This window comes from Dryobates pubescens, chromosome 15, assembly GCF_014839835.1.
Source record: "Dryobates pubescens isolate bDryPub1 chromosome 15, bDryPub1.pri, whole genome shotgun sequence".
Classification (NCBI taxonomy): Eukaryota; Metazoa; Chordata; class Aves; order Piciformes; family Picidae; genus Dryobates; species Dryobates pubescens.
This window is the reverse complement of record NC_071626.1, coordinates 16644346-16671978: the sequence shown is the minus strand read 5'-3', so window position 1 is coordinate 16671978 and position 27633 is coordinate 16644346. Positions and strand designations below refer to the sequence as shown.

The following is a 27633-nucleotide window of genomic DNA, read 5'->3' as shown; positions in this document are numbered from 1 at the left end:
TGTTTGTTGGTGAAGGGAAAGGAAAGGACTGGTAAACTTTATTTTAGATATGAACTTTCAATGAGTGGTCTCACACAGGTGTATAAATAACACACTTTTGAACAGTTATTTTTTTCCCTCTAGGTGCCTGTTGGTGATCAGCCTAAGGACATTGAACTGCAGATAAGAGAGCTAATCCTTCAATTCATCAGTAACCCAAATTCAATTATTCTGGCAGTCACAGCAGCTAACACAGACATGGCCACTTCAGAAGCACTTAAAATTGCACGGGAGGTGGATCCAGATGGTAAGCAGCAAGAAAAAAATGATCCTTTAATTCAACTTCTTTTTTAAATCCTAAAATAAAGCTGAACTTGTTTGGGCAAAAAGTCGTAAGAAAAGCAAATGTCACTGTGATTCCCAGAACATGAAATTATTGTATTTGCTTAAAGACTTCCTGCTGCAGTCTCTGCACTGCAGAGACTCAACTCAGAGAATGATGTGATGAATGACTATCTACTGGATTTCTGGCTTGTGCACAGGCCATGTAACTGTTCTAGTAGTCAGATTTGAGTTTTAGTTGCTCTGATCAAGAGAAAGCATCCCTGTGAGTGAATTTTCCTTTTGGTAGGTCGAAGAACCCTTGCTGTTATCACAAAGCTGGACCTCATGGATGCTGGCACTGATGCTATGGATGTACTCTTGGGAAGAGTGATTCCAGTCAAACTTGGCATCATTGGAGTAGTGAACAGGTCTGCCTGGGCACATGGATGCTCTTTTTAAAACTGTGATAATAGGAAGTAAAGCTTTGTATATAGTTTTAAGAGTACAGTGGCGTGATGTTGAAATACATTTCTGAATGAGCAACTAAGAAGCTTGTTGCTTGCTTTTCAAAAGCCTCTCTCCTTCTACTCAGCCATTTGCTGTTTTCTGAAAGTAGTGGGGACAATTCTAAAACAACTGTAGTGTCACTTGTTTCTGCTGTGGGTTTTATTTTAGCTTGAGGGATGCGTCTGGTCAGCTGTTCACATGAGCACTGATGCAGTCCAGATCTTGTATGTATTAGTGCTAACTGCATATGGCTGTAGTACAGCTGGCTTTATTTTCTTTGCATTAGCTAGGCCAAATCTCACGTAGCTTTGGTAAGTGTTGCTTACTTTGTTTACAGCTGCTACTCGCACTGATTTGTTTACTCTGCTGCATGGAAAAAGGAATAAAATCCTTTATTGTCTGAGGACAGTGAGTTTTGTGTGTAAAGCAGAAGCCAAGTGTTATATATGTCCTGGCCAGAAAATCAGAGGTGTAATTTTTTTTTTTCTTTATTTTTGTCTTTGTAATGATGCCTTTCGACTTCAGGAGTCAGTTGGATATCAACAATAAGAAGAGTGTAGCTGATTCCATTCGTGATGAGTATGGTTTTCTTCAGAAGAAGTATCCTTCCCTAGCTAATCGAAATGGAACCAAGTACCTTGCTAGAACACTGAACAGGTATTACATATCATAGAATCAATCAGGGTTGGAAGGGACCACAAGGATCATCTAGTTCCAACCCCCCTGCCCATGGCAGGGACACCTCACACTAGATCAAGCTGGCCAGAGCCTCATCCAGCCTGGTCTTAAACACCTCCAGGGATGGGGCCTCAACCACCTCCCTGGACAACCCATTCCAGGGCTTCACCACTCTCACGGTGAAGAACTTCTTCCTCACATCCAGTCTGAATCTCCCCACCTCCAGCTTCATTCCATTCCCCCTAGTCCTATCACTACCTGACATCCTGAGAAGTCCCTCCCCAGCCTTCTTGTAGGCCCCCTTCAGATACTGGAAGGCCACAATAAGGTCACTTTGGAACCTTCTTTTCTCCAGACTGAACAGCCCCAACTCCTTCAGTCTGTCCTCATAGGAGAGGTGCTCCAGCCCTCTGATCAGCCTCGTGGCCCTTCTTCATCCTCGTGGCCCTTCTGTAAAATAAAATAAATGTGTGCTTTTTAAAGATACTAAGTTATAAATTGGAGTATTAAAAATAAGTGTTAACACCTATTTTTACCTTCCCTATCTCTGGTTGGTTCCAAATTCACTTTAAGAATTTACTGTAGCTCTTCTAAGTAAATGTTTTCCTTCGATTATTTTGTCTCTTCTCTTTTTTGATATGGGGGTGATAAAGCTGAAACTTCCACCCTTCTCATGAGACACTGTTTTCTATTTTTAGACTACTGATGCATCATATCAGGGATTGCTTGCCAGAACTGAAAACTAGAATCAATGTTTTAGCTGCTCAGTACCAGTCTTTACTAAACAGCTATGGAGAACCTGTTGAGGACAAAAGTGCCACCTTATTGCAGCTTATTACCAAATTTGCCACAGAATATTGTAACACTATTGAAGGAACAGCAAAATACATAGAGACTTCGGAGCTGTAAGTACCAAATGGGTTTCTAGAATATTGACTGAGCAGTTAGATTGACCCAATAGCCCTTGCTGACTTTTGCTTGGCACTAGTACTGCACTAGAGCATAACAAACTCAGAAATGTTTGAATCCAAATAACTAAAAAAATGCTTGCAATGAGATATTTTTTTCTTGTTTGCTACTTCAGCTGTTATTTTATTCTTTCAGGTGTGGTGGAGCCAGAATCTGCTACATTTTTCATGAGACCTTTGGAAGAACTTTAGAATCTGTTGACCCACTGGGTGGCCTTAACACTATTGATATTCTGACTGCCATTAGAAATGCTACTGTGAGTGTTCTTCTCTGTTTCTAAGTGTTGCTGCTATATGTTGGATTAGAAGATAAAGTTTCAACAAACACGTGCTCTTTTTCAGTCCTGTGTATTAGTGATCTCAGCTGAATGAGTTAATATGAAGAAGCAGAGTCTCACTTTTGGTGTTTTAAGTAGAAAAATTGACAGTATCCAAATTTACAGCCATTATTGTACGTGGATGAGTTTAACATGAATGCTTGCATCTCATGACTGTTATTTACAGGTTGAAATAAAGATCAGCTTTGGCAACCCTTTGCTGAAGCTATTATATATTACAGAAATGGTGATGGAAGACTTCCTCTGCATTTATTTTGCATTAAGTACTTCTATGAAGACTGTCTGAGCTGTATGGGCTAGGAAATACTCAGACATTTTAATTCTATATAAGGAACACAGCTCTTTAATGGTTCAGTGTTCACAGGCCAGATTTGGTTTCTTGTGTTTATGGGAGTTGGTATTGCTAAAAATGAGCAGAGCAAGTTAGCTTCTAAATTTTGCAGTTTGCAGACTAGAGCTTGACTTTGGATGTCAGACAGGTAAGTCTGCTTTGTACTGTGTTCTGTTGAGTATAGACAGTCACATTTCTGCATGGTCAATAACTGCTTTAAACTTGGAGCACGTTAGGTACTCTTCAGCAATGATCACTGTGCATGTTCTTATCCTTCTGTTAAGGTAACAGCACTTAGCAACAGGAGAGATGTCTTGGTTTTATGTGATATATTGCATCTTTGTGTTTCTGAAGTTAAGTTAATTTAATAACAAAATGAGAAAAAAGGGAAATTTCAGGTTAAAAGTGTTTTGTGTATAGCTAACCATGGGGGTGTATGGTCATCAATGAAGCTCTGCTCAAATCAGTGACACTGTATTACAATTATATTTAACAAAAACCCCACTTGGCCTTAGACTAAGTATTGTATGTCCAGGACTGTCAAATAAGTAAGGGCAGCCTTTATTTCTGAAGTTAGGAAGAGTATGTCTTGCCTTTCCAGTAAATTTAATTTAAACTTGGATCCACAAAACTGAAAGGAATTGTTCATTGTTGTAAGCTTAGAGTGACATTAGTAAGCAGAAATCTTCCAAGACTTTACAAGGAAACTGGTTACTCACTATTTGACACAGAGTTTGTCTTAAAGGTAATAACTCTATAGCTTTTATTTTTAAATTTCTTGTAACATGTTTCACTCTTAAGATCTGAATGTTCTTTTGGGTGCAAGCACTGTGACCTGACGTATTCTGGGCTTCAGCAGATACTACTACTTAAAAATGCATATTATTCTAATGCACAATTTAGCTTTTTTCCCCCCTTCCCCTTGCTTTTGAACTAGGGTCCTCGTCCTGCCTTGTTTGTTCCTGAAGTTTCATTTGAATTGCTGGTGAAAAGGCAAATCAAACGTTTAGAAGAGCCTAGCTTGCGCTGCGTGGAGCTGGTTCATGAAGAAATGCAGAGGATTATCCAGCATTGTAGTAATTACAGTACCCAGGTAAAAACACATGCTTTAGAATTGCGTTTGGCATTGCTGGACTTCTGTCCCACCACTTCCCTAAAAAATTCTGGAAAAGCTCATCAGTAAATGTTTATTCTGTTTTCCAGGAATTGCTGAGGTTTCCTAAATTGCACGATGCCATAGTCGAAGTAGTAACCTGTCTGCTGCGTAGGAGACTGCCTGTCACAAATGAAATGGTAATTGCCCATCTACAATAATTATGCTAGGAAAAGCATCTGTTTTCTGGTGTCTTTCTGGATGCTTCTATTTGCTCTGTAATGTCAGGAATCCAAGTCATTAAAGGATTTATGACTTTTATGTGATAGCTGGCTATTCAATATCTACACAGTTCAAAAACTTCTTCAGTATTAGAAAACTGATACATAAAAGCCAAAGAGGTGAGGGAAACACTCTTCACCTTACTGTCCCCTGTGTTTCCATTTCCAGAGAAGACTCTTACTAAAACTTGATTTAACATTCCCTAGTCTTTCTGATACACATATATTTCCCTCCTATGCAAGAGAAGCTGTTTGGGATGCAATAATGAGAATTAAATTATAGTCTTTATTCTGTGTGTTTCAGAGACAAAATCAACACAAAATACTAGTTTTGCTTGGAATGCCCTTTAACAAGTGAGAACTGAAAATCCAACTTCTAGCTCTGAGTGAATATGTTTTAATATAATGGTCTACTTGAGGCTGCTTATTAGGGAGGAAACAAAGTGTTTCAGTTACTGAAGCTGTGCATGTTTGATGTGAAAACAAAAACTGTTCTGTGTGCTCACTATAAGTGAGCCATCTCACTAGTTCAAAAGTTGTATGTGACTTTTGGCTGAAGGTTAACTGTATAACTCACTTTACAGTTTACACTCATAAAATTGCTGAGTTTTGTTTGTTTTCTGCTGGAGAGGTGCTAGCCTGATGAAGCTAACAAGTTAAGTTGATGTAACATCCAAACTGCAGTGAAGGAGTGCATTCCCTTCTTGTCTTCTGTATCAGAACTTTAATATCTTGGAGGCAGTAAAGAATAGTCTTTTGTTATGGACAATTAGACTATGCTTTCTAGCATTGTATGTGATTGCTCTTCACTAGCATTAGATTTACTCACTGAAGTACTGAACTGTGAATAATGTTGAATTGCAGGTTCATAATCTAGTGGCCATTGAGTTAGCTTATATCAATACCAAACATCCAGACTTTGCTGATGCCTGTGGTTTAATGAATAACAACATAGAGGTAAGAAAATACATTATCTTTAACAGGTCTTTTGACTCCTTTAATTGAGAGCCAAAATAATGGGTAAAGGGGAAAAAAAAATCTTTCAAATTCTTTCATTGAATCATGGTTCTACATCTGGAAGTGTAACAATGTGATGAGCATATACTTTGGTGGTATAGTGATGTATTAGATTTATAGTGCATATTCCATTCAGGAGCAGTGGTTGATACTTCACTGAAAACTATTCTGCCTCTATTTCTGTTTGGAATATCAGATGGGCACCTTAGTACTTGCTCTTAAATTAAAGTTTTGGAAGGAAAGCTTTGAATAGTTATTAAATACTGTAATATTGAAGTAACTGCATTCTGTTTCATGATTAATGTATCAATAGCTATCACATTCCCCTCATTCATGAAAGGATAGTAAAACTATTGTTTCTTCTATTCAGGTTCTAACTTCTGCTTTGTTTCAACATTGTTCTTGAATCTCTGTGTTACCATGCTTCAATCTCCCTAAAAGTTTTCTCCATGAGTCTCTCAAAAGCCTTTTACAATTTCTGTGGTCTTTCTGGTTTTCAGCTTTGTTAATACTTGTTGCTGTCACTATCCCATAGAAGCAGCTGTTCTACAACTGATCTGATCAGTTCTTTCTTGATTTTGTTGCATTCAATACTTCACATATCTGGCTAAAGAGCTTGCTAATACTCTTGTCTTCCTCTTGCTTAACCAACATGTTCTTTCACAGTAGTGTTCCTTTTTTAAAATGTCATTATCTTTTCTGCTCTTTAATTCTAACCTTTTACTTTCTTCTATCCCTAAATATTGTATTGACTGGGTATGCAATTGAATTTGCCTTGGTACACTGCTCTTTGATCTAGTTCAGAAACAGTGTGTGTGCAAACTGCTTTGAGTACAAAAATTAGGACTTTGGGAAGTTGAACATAAGACATTATTGAACATAGGAGATTATTGTGTTATTATCTGGAACTTAAAGTAGTTCTTTCACATCATGTTCCTGAACACTGAAATGTTTGAAGAAAGAAAGTACATAAAACATCTTACCCTTATTCAGTGGACAAATAGTGCATAATTTCAAGAAAAATCAGATCTTTGATTGTCCTGATTGCTTCAAATTCTGTTTTCCTATACACTGAATCCAGTCTCCTTCCTTTTAGGTTAACCATAGTTAATCCTGCTGGCCATAGAAATAAGTCCTTTTAGATTACTCTGAGGATTTGAAGTGTAATGAGGACTGTAGAGTATCTATGCTGTGTAGCTTTGGTCTTGTTTTATAAAGGCTCTAGTTTGGATTATGAAATGTGTTGCAAAGAGTTTTGTAAAAGTATATCAAGAATTAACTTTTGACCAAGTAATTGAAGTAGTTTTAACCAAGTAATTGAGGTTTTCATAGATTATTAGTATGGCCACATGACACTGGATGAGATGGAATTACAAGCCTTTGTCTCTAAAATGTAAGTCATCTGTGAAAGATGAATCTTGCATATGTGTTGATACAGAGTAATACATAATTGAGGTCTTGCTGGGTTGTTTTTAAAGGAACAAAGGCGTAACAGGTTAGCCCGGGAATTGCCTTCCGCTGTGCCACGAGACAAGGTAAGTAAATGCTGCTTTATATTTATTTATTCAATGAAAGTTTACTGCATTCACTATTGATCCAATCTAAGCATTAGAAACCTTGATATACTGCCCTAGTAACAGTCTTGGGAGCTTCTTGGTATTGACTTTTAAAATTTGAACTTCATAAGATAGAAGTGGAATGTCTTTCTTCTTCCAAAGATGCAGTTTTGGGCAGGTTTAAATCTGGGATTTCTGAAGGCTGGCCTATACATTTAAATTAATATTACACTTAGTACTTGAAAAGCCTGCAGGAGTTAGTCAGAACTTGCATGGTTAAATTTATAGCTGAGCCATATTGATTTCAAAAAATGAACAAGTGATTTAAAGTATTCTGTGTGCCAGCACAGTGACTTGGTGGTTTGGCTTAGGTTTGTGTTTTTAAAGAACTCTTAAAATTGCAATTTATTGAAGTCTTGCTTTCTTTGGGAAATGATGGAGGTGGTATTTTTAGTTGATCATCATAATCCAGTCATGTATTCTGTCTCTGGAGCTTGCTTAGTATTGCCAGGATTTGGGGTTAGTTCCATGACAAGGAAATTCAAGGGTGAAATGTCCAAGTGTCATGGAAAACACTGCCTGCTTGTAGAAATGAATGATCAGCTGGAGCTTGATACAGCTAGGTGGTTAATATTAGGTGAAGTATTAAGAATCCAAACATAAGGAATATAGTTTAAGCTCCTCATATATTGTAACAGGAGTTACTACAGCCAACAGAAATCTGTTCATAAAGTGTGTTAGTTTAAAAAGTGAGGTGGAGTCCCAGAATCAATCTAATACTACTGCCTTTAATCAGTAGAAGCCAGATCATGCATAAATTGGGAATTTAAGGTAGCTATCTAGCAACTGCTTTTTGTGCTTTTTGATCCTTCTTCTTATTGACTTCACATTTATACTACTAGTGTAGAAACTCAAATGAAATTAAAGGCAGATAAGCCAAACTTCTCCTAATTGTCTTGGAGATGCTTTTTTCATCTGCTTGTATTACTGTTTTGCTTGCAAATTCAAAGTATTTTCTTCTCTTGATTTTTAAGGATACTAGTAGGTAAAAGTGTATGAAATCTGCTAGGTAGGTTTGGTGGTCTTCAGTTGAAAGTTTTTTATTTTATTTTTTTTCCCCTCCCTGCATTTTTTACTTTCCTTAGTCTGCTAAAGCTCCAGGTGCATTGCCACCTGCTTCCCAGGAGACTGTTACTGCTGCTTCTGCTGAGGCTGATGGCAAGGTCTGTCTTGATTTTTCCTATAAGCACTGCATGCACATTTCTGTTGTGGTGCACCACAGATTGTATGGAAAGCAGTTTGTACTGAGTGCTCTTGTCACTGACACAGTATAGACAACTTGGCATTACTGACTTTAGTATGTGCAGTGGCAGGTAAAGCTGTGCCATTTGAGGTGGCAATCACTCCTGTCTGTTTAAACTCTTGGCTAGAATGTATTGTGGTGCAAGTATGCAGCATCATTTGTTGCAAACTTTAGTCAGTAGTTTGTTTGGTGCAACACTGTTGTAATCAAGTATTCAGCATGGTTGTTAAACTGCATGTTCTTAATGTGTTGACCATTAAAGGAGGAGGACAGAATATGAGGTTAAAAATTAGGAGTTTCCTGCTTTCTGCAGGGAATCCTTATAGGCTTTCTTCAAACTGAACCTCCTTTTAGTTGTTTCACATAATTGTTCAATACCTGGTTTACTTTCCTTTGTGATATGTATTCTTCAGTGGTGCTTTACAATCTAGGTATGCTCTCTCTAATGTTAAAATAGCAGCTCATTACAGGAAAGAATTTTTTCCTAATTGCTTTTACTTGGAATCAGAAAATATGCATAATCACAAGTTTGGGAGTAGCAAGGGGACTCAGGCTTTCTGCTTCATTGCATATCCACATTCAGCTTCTGCTGCAAAGCTGCCATTTCCATCCTGAACGAAGTAGTTAAAGCCAAAATCCAGTCTAGTGCTCTTTTGACTATTTTTTGTCAGGTAAATTGAGAGCTACTGTGAGGATATTGTTGTGATACAAGAAGTTGCAGGAAGCTGACAAATGGTTTCATTTGTTTCCCCCCAAACCAGTCATTTGTTAGGAGGCACATACTCAACACTCCTGTTAAGGAATGTAATTTTGTTTTCTAAAACTTTTGAAGGCAGAGCAGGCTCCACAGTCATACTGAATGAGAGTGGCATTGGGTTTATTGCCATTGTGATTAGCTGTCTTGCAGTTAGAAATAAGGTAGTGGAGCTTTCCTCATTGATGGGTCTCTGTTACTAGCAGGGGTTGATTTAGATTCTTATAGTGTGTTTTTTACAGTGCCTCTGAAGAGTTGTCCAATGTTAACAAAATTTCTGGTGTGCAGAGTTTAGCTGGCTTTCCTCCCAGTATACAGCTGTTGGTGTTCTATTTGCCATGCTTTGTTTCTCCCTCTTTTTGGTTTAGGCTCAAGATCAGCACAAGGGATAAATTTATCTTACTGCCTTCTATAGCTGAAAAAAGACAAGTAGTAGCAGTAGTTCAGAGCCTTGAATGCTTCTCAAACATCAATAAATTTTTAAAGCACAGTAGTAAGTAGAACAGATACTAGGCTAATGGAGAGATAAGAATATAAAAAATTGCACCGGTACACATCAAACTGAACTGTTTGGGGTTTTAAATACTAATTTACTATGTAGTGGATACTAATACTTCTTTTGTCCTAATGTTTAAGAGTTGGGTGTTGTGGCTTTTTCTCAGGAGAAACTTGAATTTTCTGATCCAGATTCCAGAGGATGGAGCTTTATGGATTCGATTTTTGATTTGTTACCAGAAAAGCCTTCTGTAAATTGAAGTCTGGCAGCACAAATACATCTATAGCTGTGGCACCCAGCAACATAACTGTGCATATTTTTAACTGCTGTTGTAAGAAATTTCAAGTTTATATTTTAATTCAAGTCTTCAAAGAGCTGTGGTGATCTTCAAAACATACTATTGGAATGATCTTGATAGTATGGGCTGTATTGCTCCGGGGATGTGTAGTAAAAGCCAAATGATTAAGGAAGACCATTCGGTATTTCAGAAGTGATTTTTATACCCTTAAAATGCTGAGGAGTTCCTCTGTGTGAGGCATATTCACAGCATTATTAGGAATAATACAAGTTTTAAAAGCTTTCATTTTACTGGTACTTTGTGTCAAGCAGCAAAGAGAGAACAAAGGTGTGGAATGTGTAGAACAGAATGAAGGGAATATATATATATGAAAATCTCATTTTTAGTGAGCCTTACCTATTGCACAAGAAATTAGATTTGATTGGATGCTGCTTTGCAGCGCCCAAGTTCTAATTCCACTGTTCATTGTTCTGTATGTGCAGGCTGCTGCAGGAACAGGAGATGCACCTCAGGAGCCTGGAACAGGCAATTGGAGAGGAATGCTGAAACCTTCAAAAGTGGAAGAGGTATCAGCAGAGGAGAAATCCAAGCCAGCTGCAGCCCTACCTGCTAGTCCTCAAAAAGGACATGCTGTAAACCTACTAGATGTGGTGAGTCATGAAAGACAAATACTGCCTCTTTGTAGTTTAGGCTCAGGATATTAACCACCTGAATTCCAGGTCTTGTAACTTTGATACTAAGCTGTGGTGTCTATTAAAATAACTACCACTACAGCGACAGGGTCTTCTGCTTGCCCACTCCTTCATCCTTCACCTGCCCAGTTTTGGCCTGTGACTTGGGATCACTGGCTTCCTTCCACAAATTCCTGTGCAAGTGAACTCTTGTCCAGATTGCTCTTTGTAGAGAAATAAGTCTCAGTTCACATATCAAATCAAATCCCTGCTCTTTGTTACCCAAATGGGCATTTTTATATTAGAGGAAAATAATCATTGCAAACAAAACCCACTTGAGTTAAAAACAGATGGCGATCCTGTAAGTGTTTGGAGAGCTTAGTTCCTTTAGGGAGCTTTTAAAAACAACATTTAGTAGTGGTGCCCTCTCCACAGATCTGGATTTTGGTATGTCTGTCATTCAGGGATCCAGATCCACAGATCTGGATTTTGGTATGTCTGTAATTTTACTTCTGAAGAATTGGAGGTTGTTGCAAGGCAGGTTACACCTATCAAACCATAAAGCTAAAAGAGTAATAGATTATTTTAGACTCCTGAGTTTTATTTACTTATGCAAATGAGCAGAACTGGTAAACTGAGGTTGTTGGTTGTTTGTGGTTTTGTTTTTTTACATAGCCTGTACCTGTTGCACGCAAACTTTCTGCCCGTGAGCAACGAGATTGTGAAGTGATTGAACGACTTATTAAATCTTACTTCCTTATTGTCAGGAAGAACATTCAGGACAGGTAAACTTAAACTTCCTAGAAATGTTGAAGCCATACAAATGTTGTAATACCTCAAGAGTCATGTGTATAATCTGGTTATTTTATCATGTTACTTTGCCAGGGCCTGCACTTGGCTCGCAACAACCCCATGCAATGCTACAGGCTTGGGACAGAGTGGCTGGAAAGCTGCCTGGCAGTAAAGACCTGGGGGTGCTGGTTGACAGCTGGCTGAACAGGAGCCAGCAGTGTGCTCAGGTGGCCAAGAAGGCCAACAGCATCCTGGCCTGGATCAGGAATAGTGTAACTAGCAGGAGTAGGGCAGCGATTATGCCCCTATACTTGGCATTGGTGAGATCTCACCTCAAGTGCTGTGTTCAGTTTTGGGCCCCTCACTACAGGAGGGAAATCAAGTTGCTGGAGTGTGTCCAGAGAAAGGCAATAAAGCTGGTGAAGGGTCTGGAGAACAAGTCATATGAGAAGAAGCTGAGGGAAAGGAGATTTAAACAATCTGGAGAAGTCTGGAGAAGAGAAGGCTGAGTGGAAACTTCATTGCTGTCTACAATTACCTGAAAGGAGGTTGCAGGGAAGTGGGTGTTGGTCTCTTCTTCCTAGTATCAAGTGATATAATGAGAGGAAATGGCCTTAAGTTTCATCAGGGGAGATTTAGGTTGAACATCAGGTAAAAATTCTTTACTGAAATGGTGGTCAGGTATTGGAATAGGCTGCCCAGGGAGGTGGTAGATTCACTACCTCTGGAGGTGTTCACAAAACGTGTAGTCATAGCACTTTGGTTTAATGGCAAGTGACAACTGCAGCACTCGGAATGAGCAAAACGTTCTTGTTCTGCTGTGATTTAGATTTAGGTCACTACTTAATGAGACAGAACTCCAGTTGCAAAATACTGCTGCCAGGAGTGACATCAACAAGGTTATCTAAACTAACATGTTCTCTCTGTTGGGAACAACTACCAGTATTTTTATTGTCCCTCTGGTGAAATAATCTGGGGTGCACTAGTTCAATTTTGGATCCTGTGTTTATATCCTCAGGTTTTGGTACTGCATTAGTGTGATGGTTTGATTTTGTCAGTACTTAATGTAAATATTGCACCTTTTTTTTTTCCCTAAAAAAAGTCTCCAGAGAAGGAGGCTCCTCAGCCTCTCTGGCCAGCCTGTTCTAGTGTTGTGTCACCCTCACAGTAAAGAAGTTCTCCTCCATTCTGAGGTGGAACCTCCTGTGTTCCAGCTTATACCTGTTGTTCCTTGCCTTAAGACCAGGCACCACCGAAAAGAGACTGACACCTTCATGTTGACACCCACCCCTCAGACATTTGTAGAGAATAAACAATATATTATATATGTGTATATATATATATATTCACAGTCCTTACAATTGGGAAGAAATTCAGCAGCTCATGAATTGTATGAATTGCTACATTTATTTGAGGAAGCTTTTATCTATGCTAGTGGTGAATTCCTGCTAGTTTGAGCCAAGATTGCATGTGGCCACATGTTCACACTCTGCATTCCTCAGTCTTAGAGCAGTCCTGGTTTTGGATAATTCTTTCTGAAGAAACAATCTTTGTGTGCTTGCAGTGTGCCAAAGGCAGTGATGCATTTTCTGGTGAATCATGTGAAAGACACGCTTCAGAGTGAGCTGGTAGGCCAGCTGTATAAATCCTTGTTGCTGGATGACCTTCTGACAGAATCCGAAGACATGGCACAGCGCAGAAAAGAGGCAGCTGACATGCTAAAGGTATTAAAAAGATCAGGACCTCATGGGGAGGGTGGGGTGTGTTGAATTAACTTTAAACCATATAAATGAGATTTCTGACTTGCCTTTCTTTTTTCTTTGCTGCTTTTTAAGACTATGCCAGTGTATTGCTTCTCTCTGACAGAGGGGTTAAAATCAGCATGTGACCAGAAAGTATTATGTGGATTGAATGCTTGCAAAGAGGTGACTCAAATGATACTTTGGTGTAAAGCAGAAGCTCTAATCTGGGTGTTATTTTCTATTACATATTTGGGTTTAATAATTTGCTTTTGTTGAACTTTTAGTATTCAGCAGTCCTCTTTGGAGGATTAAGCTTACAATGTTTAAGTGTCATTTATGTATATGCACCATCCAGAGCTTACTGTGCCATGTAATTGTGGGGATGTTGGGACTCACTTCCCATGACCCCTACATAGATCTGTATGACAGTGTGCTGGTGACATCTCCTCGGTGCAGAACTCTTCATTTTTTTTCATTTTCAGTTCTGTGCTGTATGGCAGTTGACTACAGGTGCAGCAGAAATATGCTGCTTTGGGTTGAACTGCATAGGAAAGAGTCCCTCTGAAGCTCCCTGAAGAATTAACAAGAGGTGGTCATACACAGTGTGGTCAGTGTGTGTTTGAGAGATTGGACATCCTCAGGTAGCACTTTTCTGAGACCACCTGCAGCAAGTTTAATTTTTGTTATTTTATGATCACCATTTGAGTGAGGACAAGTGTCTGTGAAGTCCCTTCAACTGTAAACTTTATAGGGCCAGACTCGTAGCTCAGATTTCCCCAAACTGGGAGTAATACTTTACATTTTGTTTAAAGAACACAATACCAACTAATATAAAGTTTAGCAGGCTAGACTGTAATGAATGCATCAAAATGCTGAAAGTGATACAGAATAGGTACAGTTTCCCTTGTAGTCTGAGGAGGGTGTAAAGCACTAAAACTGTGTGTGGTGAAAAAGCCCTTAAGAATTTATTTAGAAGTACAAAATGTTAAGACATAGAATAGAATAGACCAGAATAGAATAGAATAGACCAGACCAGGTTGGAAGAGACCTTCAAGATCATTGTGTCCAACCTATCATCCAACACCACCTAATCAACTAAACCATGCAACCAAGCACCCTATCAGGTCTCCTCCTGAACACCTCCAGTGATGGTGACTCCACCACCTGCTCGGGCAGACATAGATGTTATTGGGAACATGTAAGTGTTGCTCAAAACAATGACCTCTTTTTGCTTCCAATTGGATATTCAGTTTTCAGTTTTTAATTCTTAACCAATCTAGAGAAATGATTTAATCACACCTTTGCTAAATTTTACCATTACCTTTTCCTTGTTTTCCACTTGCCTAAGCTTTTGCAGGTTTGGAAGGCTTCAGAGTCGTCGATGTCGTTGCTCATTTCATAATGAAAATTGTTAGCTTAGATTTGACTTTTGACATCATCCGTCCTCGGCTGCCACTGTTCTCTCTTGGAGAAATCTCTTCAGGACACTGAAGTAACTTTGCCTTTTCTGTCTCTGTGTGCAGGCCCTGCAGCGAGCCAGTCAGATCATTGCAGAGATTCGTGAGACACATCTGTGGTGAAAGCTGTACCAACCAGCCACAGGATTCATGTGCATCGGAGGTTACATTGACTTGAAACTCGCTAGGCATGGTGTACGGAGTAGCATTTGTATTTATGAACTCTTTATCTGTGTACTGCAACTGTGTAAATCTGCTCATGTAAAGACAGTTGGTTTCATCTGCAGACAGAAAAATATGCTGTATTTTGCAAAATAAGTCATATTTAATCTATATATAATAAACAGCTCTAAATGTTTCTTTACCAGCTTTCTGGTGCAAATTAAAGCAGACCAAGTGGACGGTCTCAGTGACAGTCTTACTCAAACTTGGGAAAAAACAACATTAAAGTTCCAGTGCCTGACTTGCTAAACAGGTTACCTGTGGTTAAGATGGACGGTGTAGTCTTGTGGCATAGTTTCAAGCTGCTTTTACAATAGAAGTTTAAATACTGTGAAGAGAAGAGAGCACCGAGTATTTTCTTTCATGAATTATCTTGCATGCACTATGACAGATGGAGGTGTCAATTTTATAGCACAGTAGAGATGTCTACGTATTACTATGTATGTGTGTCCCTAGGGTTTTTTTTTTCCCCCCAGATGTTAAAACTGCAGAAAAAAACCTTTGAACTTCATTTCATGGAGTACCATGTCGGGAGAATTAGCCTGGAGCTTGCGAACAAGAACAGCCTTACTAAAGAGTAGGTGCAAAGTTATTCCTGTGCACTGGAGCTTGTGTATCAATGTTGGAGAATATAATCGGGTATGAAAAACACCTTCCCCTTCCTTTCCCCTGGGACCAAGCCCTTGGACCATCTGATAGTAAATCTGTTCTGGCAGAACTGCAAAATAAAGAGAGATTTTGAAACTGTTACAGGATAGTAAGTGTTTATTTTAAGAACAGGTTAAGTTGGCCAGGGAGAAAAGGATCCCCCTAACTTCCACATTTTGGAATGTATCACAGTGTGAAACAAAGCCTGTGGGATTTGAGTATTTACAGCAGAAATTGCAGTTACTTTTGAGGAAATTGTACTGTGCTGTAAGTAGCTTTTTTTTATTTCTGTATTGGTTTATTTTTTGGGTTTGGTTGTGTTTGGGTTTTTGGGTTTTTTTTGGTTGGTTGTGTGTTTTGTTGTTGGGCTGTTTGGATTTTTGGTTTTTTTTTAGGACAATCTTAAAATTAGGGTGTTTTTAGGTTGAAAATTGTTGAGTTATTCTGATTGTAATTCATACAGATCAATATTGATCACACTAGCCTTTAAAAAGGAAACATCTTCATTTCTGTGAATAAAACTCTGGCCAGCACACTTGCATGTACTGTTCAAGCAGATTCACTTTTTTTTGTATAAAGTAAAAATGTTTATTGTGGGGTTGCTCATGTTTTATAGCTTTAACACAGCTTGCATGAAAAAATAGGAGGACACTGCTGTTAACGTCCATGGCTTGCTTTTACAATATTGGGCCAATACAGTGAAGTGTTTATTACCATCTTCAGTTCCTTCCCCTTTTCATCAGTCAGCAGGAATGGAATTCTGTGTTGTAAGCTGCTAAAGATTGGAAATAGTAAAAAATGTTAACCATTCATTTTCCAAGAAGTCCTATTTAAAAGTTTTTTTCTCATGGTAATCTTCACTTTGGCACCAGTTTAAGCACAAGGAGTTAATTCTGACAGATGCAACTTTCAGATACTTCTATGCATGATTTGAAGTAATTCCTGCAGAATATAGAAATATATTCTGTAGTTTTAAGCAGCCTAAAATGTCATGATGTATGCATTACATGTAATGAATTACAAAGGAAGTCATTGTAACAGCTTGCTGTGTATCCAGGGATGGTAGTTCTCAGACTTGAGAGATGTGAAGTTGTGGTGCAAGCCATTTTTCAAAATCAGTTTTGGTGAACCATGAAAGTTTTTAAGTTTTGTCCAAGTTGTTAAATTCCTGTCTAGAATTTACTTGACACCTCTCTCCTTTTTTTCTTCTGACATCTTGTAATTATGTTACCAACAGGGTAGAGCCGTCCATAAGTGAACTGCTACCTAAGCTTTAACTCCCAAAGTTCAGTCACTCTCGTGAGAAGAAATATTCTGACTTAAGTTTTGAAATGCTGCATAAAATAAATTCCATTTCAATTAAGAAATTCCTGCAAGTGATAACTGGCTCTGTAATGTCATGTGACATTTCCACTGTTCATTTGGGGTTTTGAAATGTTCTTTTTTTTTTTTTTTGTCTGACAAAATCTCTCAAGTTGGTAGTGTTTTGAGTGCCAAGACATGAACTTGATCTGTAATCCTCAATGCAAGTCTTTAAAAATCCATGCTGTAACAATCCTGTTATTAAATAAACAGATAATACATAAAAGTAATTAGCCCAGCAATAAAGTTTTGAACCGACTTGTGGTTCAGGTGGAAGGATGTATATGCTCTTACAACTTCATAGGATAGCTATATTTGCACAGCCTTATGTATGTTTGCACTTGCCCTCATGCAGTCCTACGTTGTTAGTTCTTGTATATGTGATAAGGTAGACAGGCTGCTGGTGGTTTTTAAACAATCTGGTCTCTGCAATTGAACTAAAATACTTAGAATGCTACAGTTACTGCCACCATCAAAAGAAATGATGGGGAAGCTATGGAAAAAAGCCTAATGAAAGCAGCAACTGAAAATTTCCTAGATTAGACTGATGGTTCACAACTGTCTTCTGGTCTGCCTAACTTGAAATGCTTCTCTGTCATTAATACACAAATCTCAGCTAACTTAAAACCCCAACTTGCTATCCAGTGAGAAACACAACCATCAGGCAGAAAAGCCACTGTAGCTAAGTTTAGATTAGTAAATGTCTGACATTAATACCTGACCTCTATGTGGTACTACTGTAAATAAACCAGCATCCCCATGCAAATAGAGTTTGTCAATAAATTACTTGGGTTTTTTAGTAGGAAGTTTCCATTTTCACTTAGTGGAATGGATGTGTAAGGAGAGGTATCTGTGCTTCAAACTATTCTGATGTAAGCATAACATCACTTACGTAAAACTTGCCTTTACCCTATGCTTTATGAAAGATTGAAAGATGCAGACTGAAGCCTTTGTTTTACCAAATACAGCAGGGGAAACAACTTGTTGGTCTGTTGTGCCATTGCTGGTAGCTTGCGTTGAATTGAGTATTTTCTTTCCTACAGTTAAATCCATTAGCTATGAGAGCAATTGCTAATGTTTCCTGTAGATCTCAAATGCATCTGCATTTTAACTTGCTGCCAGATAAACAGCTTTGAGGGAGAGAGGTAGATGATTGCTACTTCAAAGTTTCTGAGCAGGTACATCACCTGATATGGTTTTATGCTGAGTGACACTGTTTGAAGTAGTGCTGTCATGCACAAGTAGTTCCCTTCTAGTTTTCATGCTGTACACCCTCTCATTCTTTACCTCTTCAGGGCTAGCTGCCACAATGTTAAATTCAGGTCCTTCAGATGCTGTACAAATGTTTTGGGTTGCTTTTTCTTTTAATATCTGGCCCAAGTAATAACTTTTTTCTTTGCACTCTCAAATCTCACATTTGTAGACATGGTAAATACTTTAATATTAGTTATTAGTTGTTTACATTTGAACAAACAATGTCTCTGATTACCTGAATGTACTGTTAGGGTTGTACCTAAAAATGAGACCAGGGTGAGGAAGACTACTCAATTTTTCAGTCATCCTTGACTCCTTTCCTGGCTGTTCAAACACTCGCTTGTGATACCTTGTACAGTCACAAAAAGTACTGTTTGTGTCTAGCTGTTTCTTTGGAAAGTCAGGGAAAGGTTTGGATTGCTAGGTGTCAAAAGGAAACACAAACTAAATTTCTTGGGAGGTTGATGGATCTTATTCAAAACCTTGTATGCAAAGAATTTAATTCCCTTTTTTATTTTGTATTTGTAAAAAATAATAAAATCCTTTTACTACTTGATTAAAATGAGTACTAATGCTTCTGAAACAAACAGAATCAACACAATTTGTGGATGTATTTGTTTCTGCACCACTTGGAGATAAAGGAATAAAGGCAGGAGAGAGATCAGACTTGAAATCTGACTCTCTTCTAACTTAGTTCTTGGGACTAGAAAGTAGCTGTTAAATCACTCCCCTTGTGCCTGCTGTGACTACAGTACTGTATTGTCTAGGAGTTTCATGGACAAGGAAATTAGGCCAAGGAGAATAAGAGTGAGTGTTACCCTAAACCTTGAAAATAACATTGCAGCCAAGGCCCAAAGCAATCAACCACCTCAAGAACCAGACTGAGGGTTTGTCACGTCCCTTGAAGTTCTGAGCCAGCCTTACTGCATTCTAAGCCAACTAACTAGTATAATTCAAATATGAGCTTGTATTACAAATAATCTTGGTAACCACATACTGGTTTTGATTTTAAGTGACCAGAGTCTTCAGTATTGTGGCACATATATTGTGTAAGAAACCCAATCTGAAACCTCCCCTGAGAGGGGACATTTTTAGCAATGTTTATTTGATTTCAGGTGTGTAAGCAGATGTAGTGGCTACTGATAAAAACAAAGGGAGGGAGGGGGTGGTTTTGTCTTTCAGAGCAATAAAGCAAAACTACCTTTAAATGTAGATGTTGCTATTCTAACTGCCCTCGAAATACATTCTCGCTTCCATACTGTCTCTTAAAGAAAATGAGGAACCTATGGTTCCAGAATTTGGCTAGGTCTTAAGCAATAGGCTCACCTTCTGCTCTTCTGTGAAAGTGCAGCTTTTGCACATTCCCCTATCTGTAGGGTCTGACAATTTTAATTGCAAAAGCACTATAGGTCCCCTCACCTTTCCCAGTGCAGATACCCATGTGCTGTTACTCACCCACAACTAGGCACTTTAATAAAAACCAAAATGCTTTCATGTACATGCTTCAAATCTTCTGGTCTAATCTTGCAGCTGACTGCAGAGCCCACAGAAACTAGGGTCTGGATATGCCTTTGATGCATCCATGTAATTCACAGGATGGAAGAAGAAGAATGTAACCCATGTAACTGTGGTCACACTAAGCACACAGAAGACATAAAAGGAATTCATCAGGCTGATTTAAGCTTTGAAAGGCTCTGTACTTTTGTGTTTCACAAAGGGCATTTGCTCTGTAAATAACACATGAAGCTTGGAAAACTTTTATGCAACATGCCTCCACACAGACAACAACAGAAGCTTGCATATCAAGAGCTTAAGCATTTTACTTGTTTATTGTGAATCATCAGCTTCCTTCAAATTAAACTTTGTTGATAAAAAAGCAACAAAAAAACTGATCTCAAGTTATTGTCCTTACCCACTCAGGCAGGTTTCTTCTGTTAGAATGAAGTCAAACTGGACAGCAGCATACATGCTCTGTAAGAAGTACTGGGTTTGTTGATGCTTTTGCCCATCTTGCAGTAGGTTATGGTGTAACATATAGGGCCACTGTTCTACAACGCAGCAGCTTAAAAGAGAGGAAAGGCATCTCCATCTTCAGGCTTGGAAATTAATCCTTTCATCTTCTTGTGCATATCCTCTTATGAATGATGCTTTGAAAAGGCAGAGTATCTAAAATTCTCTTCAGAGGTATAACTTAGCTGCCTTTATTTGAACTCTTGGTGTGTTTTGAGAATGACACTGTGGTACTGGGCAGTCTGTGAGCTACCTTGTAGTGCACAGTATAGAAACATCAAGTATGCCTCTGAGCAGCTGAGTCAAAACGATGCATCATTTTTAGGGAGGCATTCTGCTGTCACAACTGCAGCCATTTTATAATGTAGTAATTTTTCTTTCCAACCCTAAGCAATGACACTCCATTCTTGAGAATATGCTGCCCAAGAACAAGAACAGCCTCAGGATCAGTTACTCGCATCCCATTTATTGAAACTCCACCATTTGTGATTTTCTGGTACCTTAAAAAGAAACCAAAACCAACAACTTGTAATTGCAAGAAGCAACTTTTCATTGTCATTAAATACTTAAAAGTTCAATTAAGGTTTTTTTTTTAGGTTGGATCCATAATTGAATACATTTTAACTCTCTTAACATTTACTTTTAATCCAGGCAAAGAGTGAGTGAAGTTAATGTTAGCCTCTACCACTCCAATTCTTCTGAGAGGTATAAGGAAACTTAGGCTGTTGCCTTAGACTGCCCATCTTTCAGGTGAAGATTTTATAGCTAAGGTAACTGAGATTTTGTTATCTTATACTTTTACCTCAAAATGGAATGCTCTCCTCTTTTTTAATCTAGATCACTAGCCTATTTCTACTTGATTTGTCTGTCCTAATAGTTTAACTTCTGAAAACATACTACTACAACCTGTTTGTGTGAAGTATTACTGAAGAGCACAGGTGATAACATACCCACTAGGTCCATCTAGAATGGCATTTGCTTTGCGACACAAGTCAAGAACGCTCATTCCAGGTTCAAGCAGCAGTTCAGCTGAAGGAGCTTGTTTAAAAAGTTCCTGTAACTCTTGGTCAGACATAGCTTCCAGTGCCTCCACACTGCTGTAGTAAAGGGCTTTAGTACACCTGTGAAAACAAAGATGATTGAGAACACAGTGCTAGTCATATCTCCACATAAAGCACTACTCAGCTGATTAAACCTTTCCCCAGCTTCTGTGCATCCACTTAATTAGGGAAGTATTTAAGAGTATACCCTGAATTTTTGTCATGACCCACTGCACCACAATTTTTGAGGTACTGTTAATGTATTTTTGAAGTCTACAGAATTACAACATTTTTCTCTTCTAACAGCTGAGCAACAACTACATGAAAATATTTCCTGAAAAGGTCATTACCACTGAATAAGGAAAACTTCACCTCTTGGCAGATTCTAGCCCCTCTCTTCCATGAACGAGCTTGGTTACTTCTGCAGCCAGTCGTTTCTGAGGGGCCCATTTTTCAGGTTCTTTAGCATGCATTTCCATAATGTGGTCAATCTCCTCAAGAGGAAGGAAGGTGAAGAGTTTCAGGTATCTATGAGCAGGGGAAAAAGATATTTTACCTGTACAGGCATCACTACAGATTTCCTGTCTTGGTGATTGAAGCTTCATTAACTACACCAAAATGATTCAACGTAAGAACTCCACATCACACTCTGCCCTTTCAAACAACTCTGTTTTAGTCCACATGCTTCAGCTTACCAGGGCAACACATTTTATTTAGTATTTTGCCTAGGGAAATGCCTTCAGATATAAGAAAACTCTCAGACACTTTTATGAAGCTTGTATTATATGCATGAACATGTAACTTCAATGAAGCTCTCAAACATTGAGTAGAATCAGAATGATGCGTATCATTCTTATCTAGTTGTCAGAAGGATCCACCAATATTTCCATGTGAGGTACATGCAAAGAGCAAACAGCCTAAAGGCTTCACCATGTTAGTAGCATTGGTCATTTACATAACAAGCACTCCTCCCCTCACACAAACATTTTTACTAATGCTTAATTGTGTGAGATACACTGCATGAGTAGAAATAGACGGTATGTTTGTCCAGAGGTGAGCTGAAACTAACACTCCTCCAAAGATGAAGTCACCCCACCAATAGAAAAAAAAAGGCATTATGCTTTACCTGTCTGCTCATCCACATTCTAATCTTATGATGCATCTGCTAGCATATGGAAACACGTTCCACTATCCTGTATACTTAGGAACCAGTCATGCCTGTTTTATTTAATGAACTTAGTTACAATTATCATATGCTTCTCTATAGAGCCTGTGTTGCACACGTCCAAATGAAACAGTTACAGAGAACAGTTAGGATCAGGTTTTATAAACAATGAGAAAAAGCAAAAGAAAAACTACTTACTTTTCAACGATGTTATCTTGTTGTCTGACAAAAAACTGATACAGTTCAAATGGAGAAGTCTTATCTCTGTTTAGCCAAACTGCATTGCCAGCAGTCTTTCCCAACTTATCTCCAGTAGTATTGGTAATAAGCGGGACAGTAATTCCAAAAACATCTGTTCCTGTCATCCTGAGCAAGAGAAGTCACCATGTTAAATAAATAAACAGGTTGTGAAAGTACCAGGTTCTGGTAAAGTTGACTAAAATATAAGCAATGTGTGACATTTGATCTTTGATATAAAGCACTTCAACATAATGGGTGGTGAGGGGCAAAAGATGCCAGAGCACTGTTTTGTAAAGAGTGCTTTAGGGAAAAAAAAACAAACCTTGAACTCAAACATTTTTGTGTGTGTACACCAAAAAAAAAAAGTAAGTAGTGTCATGAGCAACAGCACTACCAAATTCAAGTGAGCTGTACCTTTTGCCTTCTGCTCTGAGCATTAAGCTGCTTGTGCAGCTGGGACACTTGGAAGGCTTTTCTAATGTCTTGAATCTCTAATGTCTTGTAACAGTCAAGCACTCACTCAAGTAGAAGCACCGATGTATACTCAATGGTACTGAATGTGCAAATTTTGTTAAGACTGAAAGCTGGTGGAGAGGCAAAAGCTCATCACCACCATGTTTCATCTCCAAGAAAGGCAATGTTTACTACTATACCACAACTGCCTCTACTTCAGCGTGATTACACTAGAATGCATTTGCCAACAGACTGGTCTCAAGTTTGTCCCACGTTTCAGAATATCTGATTGCAGCTCTTGGGCAAACACGTTCACTGAACAAGAATTTTTGTTAAAAAGGCATTGTTCATGGAAAAGGTACAAATCCATGGCCAAAACGTATGTACGCGCCAGGCACGCAGCTGGCCATTCTCAAATCTGTTATGTGTAAGGGCAAGTGCCCGACAGGCGACTTTTACTCCTGGTGCTTTTGGGACTGTCAGGATGAAGCTGCCCGCATTCAGACCCTGACGCTGCGCACAGCCTGCGGGACACACCCCCTGGGTCAGAGCCCGCCCCACCTGGCCCCGGCGTACTTAGTAACGAGCTCGTAGCCGGACATGATGTTGCCCATCTGGTCGGCGCCTCCCAGCTGGATGCGGCAACCGTGGTGCTGCTGCAGGTGGAGGAAGTCGTAAGCCTGCAGCGCCGGATAGAGGAACTCGGCCAGGCTCATGCCCTCGGGGCTCCGCAGCCGCGCCTGGCAGCTCTGCCGGCTGAGCAGCGTGCCCATTCGAAGCCGCCCGCCAGCCCCGCTGAGGAAGTCGAGCAGCGGCTGCCGGCCCAGCCAGCTGCCGTTGTCCAGCAGCGCGGCCTCCCCCAGCCGCCCGGCGCCTGCCGGCCAGAACAGCTCCCGGTGGTTCTCGAACAGGCGCTCCAGGCCGGCCCGCAGACCCCGCGCGTGCGCCCGCACCCGCTCCGCCGACAGCGGCTCCCGCGCGCGCTCCCGCCCGCTGGGGTCCCCGAGGCGCGCCGTGGCCCCGCCCACCACTGCGATGACATTGTGGCCGGCGCGCTGGAAGTGGAGGAGTCCCATGACGGCCAAGAGGTGCCCGACGTGCAGCGAGTCGGCCGTGGGGTCGAAACCGCAGTAGGCGGTGAGGGGCGGACGGCCCGGCTCCAGCAGCTCCGGCAACTGTTCCTCTGCGGTCTGCGCCGGGAACACCTCCTGGAAGAGGCCGCGCTCACACTGTGCCGCCAGTAGGCCACCGGCGCCCCGGGCCCGCCGCGCCTGTTCGTGGACTCGCCGCCGGAGCGGGAGCGGCGGGGGGGCACCGCACAGGCCACCCCACAGCCCCGCTGCCCGACCGCACCTCCGCTGCAGCATGGGCGCCGCCATCTTGCCCGGGGGCTTCTGGGATTGGGGCGGGGTGGTGGCAGCAGGGCCGGGCTGGACTGCGCTGCCGGGGCGGAGCTCCGAGCGCCGCCTCTGGTTCCTGCCGCGGTGGGGGTCACAGAGAGGCGTGATAGGGAAGACCACGGTGCTTAGACTGTTTACTATAAATCATCAAGCTTTGTGTGTGATCATTTTTCTATAAATCATGGAGCAATGCATCCTAGTCTTGTGAGCAAATTATTCTTGCAGGAGTTTTGCAAGCATTTGCACACACACCACACCACCCCCCCGCCCCCAAACCTGACAACTGGTAGCAAAGGCTTAGCCGTCCATGTGATAAATAGCATAGCCATGAAAGGATAATTATTTGCATGACAGTATACTTGGATAAATAACACAGATTAGAACAGGAACTAACAGGAGCTAATAAGAAGAACAATAATGTTATTTTTCCAGTTGATTTGTTCTGAGTTCTTGAACCTCACTCATTTTGGATTCTGGATAGAATAGAATAGATGGTGCTAACGCTGAAAGAAGGGTGGAAAGCATTCTGTTTTGAGAATATAAAAACATATATGAAAGCTGAAACTCCCTCTGCTTGCCAGATGTATAAGCATCTTGATGGTTTAATGGAAACTATTTGGAGAGTTCAGGGATCTGCTACATGAAATTGAGGTAAATGTAAAAGGCTTGTATGAAAGGGGTCTCTGGAAAATGGCAGGCATGCACATGGTTTTCTGATCAGCAAGTAATGCCAGGCCCAGTGGTAGACATATCCTCACCTACATTTTCTCCTTCTGTGCTGCGTCCTTTTCTTATTCTCAAGTACATGTGGACATAATCAAATTCAACCACTACAGTATCGTGGGATCCAATTCTCAAAAGAAGGTACCATTTCCTGTAAACCACAATTGTCTCTGTATCAATTGAATTTCAAGTCACTCAAGGACCTTGGAAACTATTAAAATAATTCCCCAGAATTAATTAGTTGGATTAATTCTGAAGTTACTTAGTAGTGGCAACACTGTCTTTTGTGTCCCACCAGCAAGAGTGCTGGGCTGAGGACTGCCCAACTGACATCACAACTGGGTTGGTTACTTAAAGTTTTCACTTCTTGCGCAAGTTTTCTCCTAGCGTTTGAATCACATTCTTCTTGCAGAAAAGAAACTAATTCCATTGAAAAGTATAATTATTAAATGTAACTAAATTTAACATTTTATTTTTGCAAGCATCTCTTGGGTTGCTACACAGCGCGAAGGATGCCTCACCTCTCCGCTCCACGACACGGTGAGGTTATACCTGCGTCAGCCACGAGGTGGCAGTACAGGAGCTTGAGATGCTCTGTTTTGCCTGTATTTGTAGCATTCACGAAGGTTGCGCTTTGGGCTATTAACCAAGGAAACACACCTGCAGTGTTACCGCAGCGTTTGAGTCTGTTTGCCAGTGCATAATATGTGCTCCACGTGTGCATAACTGATTTCATGCAAAAGCCAAGGAAGACTAAACTGATTTTCTGGATCAATAATTTGTGACTTTTATGCTGCTAATAATTGATGTCTGTATTTAAGTGGCTCAACAGTCAATGAAAGCTGTTACACAAGGAACTCAGCTGCTATTAAAAGCAAAATATCTTAGGAAATGGAATGCACTGACAACATATGGCTGTGCCACTGTAAGTCCTCTCCTGGCTTTATCTCCTGCCTCCAGGAACTTGAGTACCTTGTACACATGGATTTCCCAGAGAGCTGGTTGCTTCAGTTCATTAAAGTCTCCCTCTGTCATTGAGGGGTTTTATTTACTTTTCAGCATGGCTGATGCTTGTTTTCCCGCATCCTAACAGCATTCAGCAGTGAATCAAAAGCAGTGCCAGGTGGAAATCGTTCATTTCCAGCCTTTTTCGTCCTTTCTTGTTATTAAAAGTATGTGTGTTGTTTGCAAACAGGGAAAGTAGTAATAGCTGTTTTCTCCACTTACTTTTAAGGACTGGTTTCCCACTCACTGTAATGGAGAAAGTATTTTAAGACATTTCCTATTTAGATGTTACTTTTTCAGTGACATCTAAATAAGTCAAAATAATAAATAAGTCCAAGGTACAGCTTTTCAGAAGGTGGGGGTTTTCTTTGTTTGATTTTCTCATTCAAATAACACAGAATAAATGACACCCAGCATAAGAAGTTGATTGTGGACTTGGCAAATGCCTCATGTAGCTATAATCACCATAGTATTTATTTGGACATGGGGAAGTTATTATGGATGTGTGTTTTGTTACTTTACATGAAAAATGGTAACAGCCTGCTGCTGCCTTTTCTTTCCATGATACCAGCTTTCCTTTGAGCACTTTATGGGATAGCTTATTTTGAATCAGACCATCCATTGTGAAGTCAGTGTATTAGCAAATACTTCTTTCAAATACACACAAGTTTGGGGTTTAGTAAATAAATAGCAACATAAAGAAGAGGATCATGGTAGGAATCCATGAAAGAGCAAATAACTTTTGAGATGCGAACTTCTATCGGGATATTTGAGATTAAATTCTGCCTGTTGTGAGCTGGGCGTTGAGGCTGCCATATCTGCTCAGCACACGTGCTGAGACTGCTGTGTGTGTCCAACAACATACAGCTACTTCTGCAGGCCCATCAGCAGCCTGTATCACTTCAAACACTTTGCCTGGCCGGTGGCATTGACACATGTGTGCACTTGTCCTCTCACAATTCAAGTTTCACACTTTCTAAGGCTTGAAGTGGAGTTCACTGATCTGCCCTCTGCATGATACTGACCATGGGATTTAACAGTTAACATAAGCAGGGACCTGTATTTGGCAGGGGCACATGCTTTCAAAAGCCATCTGGGTCATGGTGTATCTCTAACCCTATTAACTTCAAGCAGACTGCTTAGATGGTTGATAAACAAATTTTGTCTTCAGAGCTGATAACAGCAGGATCCTTCTGGTAAAACATGCATGATCCCTCAAGCCTCTTTTGGTTTTGGAGATTGTTTGCATGCATGCATCAGCTTTCTTACCTACTGCGGCCACAGAAGCTGCTGGCTGTGCTCCTGGCAGCTTACGTAAAATAAGATTTAAAAAGCTGGCTGGTGCTTGAAGAAATGAAAGTGAGCTTTGGGACAGGATTTTTGAGGAAATGGATGGGTTAGTACTTTTCCCTTTCAGCTTTCACCAGTTACATTCAACAGTTAATGGGTGAGCTGCTAGACATAAATTCTGATGTTAGCCATTTCTCAGAGATCACATATAATTGGCTGTATTAGCAAAAGGCTAA

General features: G+C 40.1%; 2 protein-coding genes across 5 annotated transcripts in view; one reads left to right on the top strand and one right to left on the bottom strand.

The window, feature by feature from the left end:
* Positions 1–15776, top strand: part of DNM1L (dynamin 1 like) — a 34571-nt gene extending 18795 nt beyond the window's left edge. For 2 of the 4 annotated variants that reach the window (XM_054167619.1, XM_054167618.1), the window contains 14 exons: positions 124–286; positions 611–731; positions 1336–1467; positions 2187–2393; positions 2593–2713; positions 4063–4218; positions 4329–4418; positions 5364–5456; positions 6995–7051; positions 8218–8295; positions 10406–10573; positions 11270–11379; positions 12951–13110; positions 14652–15776. In XM_054167619.1, the coding sequence (XP_054023594.1) occupies positions 124–286; positions 611–731; positions 1336–1467; positions 2187–2393; positions 2593–2713; positions 4063–4218; positions 4329–4418; positions 5364–5456; positions 6995–7051; positions 8218–8295; positions 10406–10573; positions 11270–11379; positions 12951–13110; positions 14652–14708 (1713 nt within the window). In that variant the 3' untranslated portion in view covers positions 14709–15776. The remainder of the gene's footprint in view (positions 1–123; positions 287–610; positions 732–1335; positions 1468–2186; positions 2394–2592; positions 2714–4062; positions 4219–4328; positions 4419–5363; positions 5457–6994; positions 7052–8217; positions 8296–10405; positions 10574–11269; positions 11380–12950; positions 13111–14651) is intronic. The other 2 variants (XM_054167621.1, XM_054167620.1) reach the window with 1 other exon arrangement.
* Positions 15777–19970: 4194 nt separating this feature from the next.
* Positions 19971–25826, bottom strand: YARS2 (tyrosyl-tRNA synthetase 2). The gene is made up of 7 exons (XM_054168092.1): positions 25624–25826; positions 25138–25253; positions 23556–24516; positions 22485–22652; positions 21494–21649; positions 21032–21202; positions 19971–20581 (listed from the first exon to the last, which is right to left on the bottom strand). The coding sequence occupies exons 1-7, from the start codon at positions 25824–25826 to the stop codon at positions 20422–20424; spliced, it is 1935 nt and encodes a 644-aa protein (XP_054024067.1). The 3' UTR covers positions 19971–20421.
* Positions 25827–27633: the final 1807 nt, after the last annotated feature.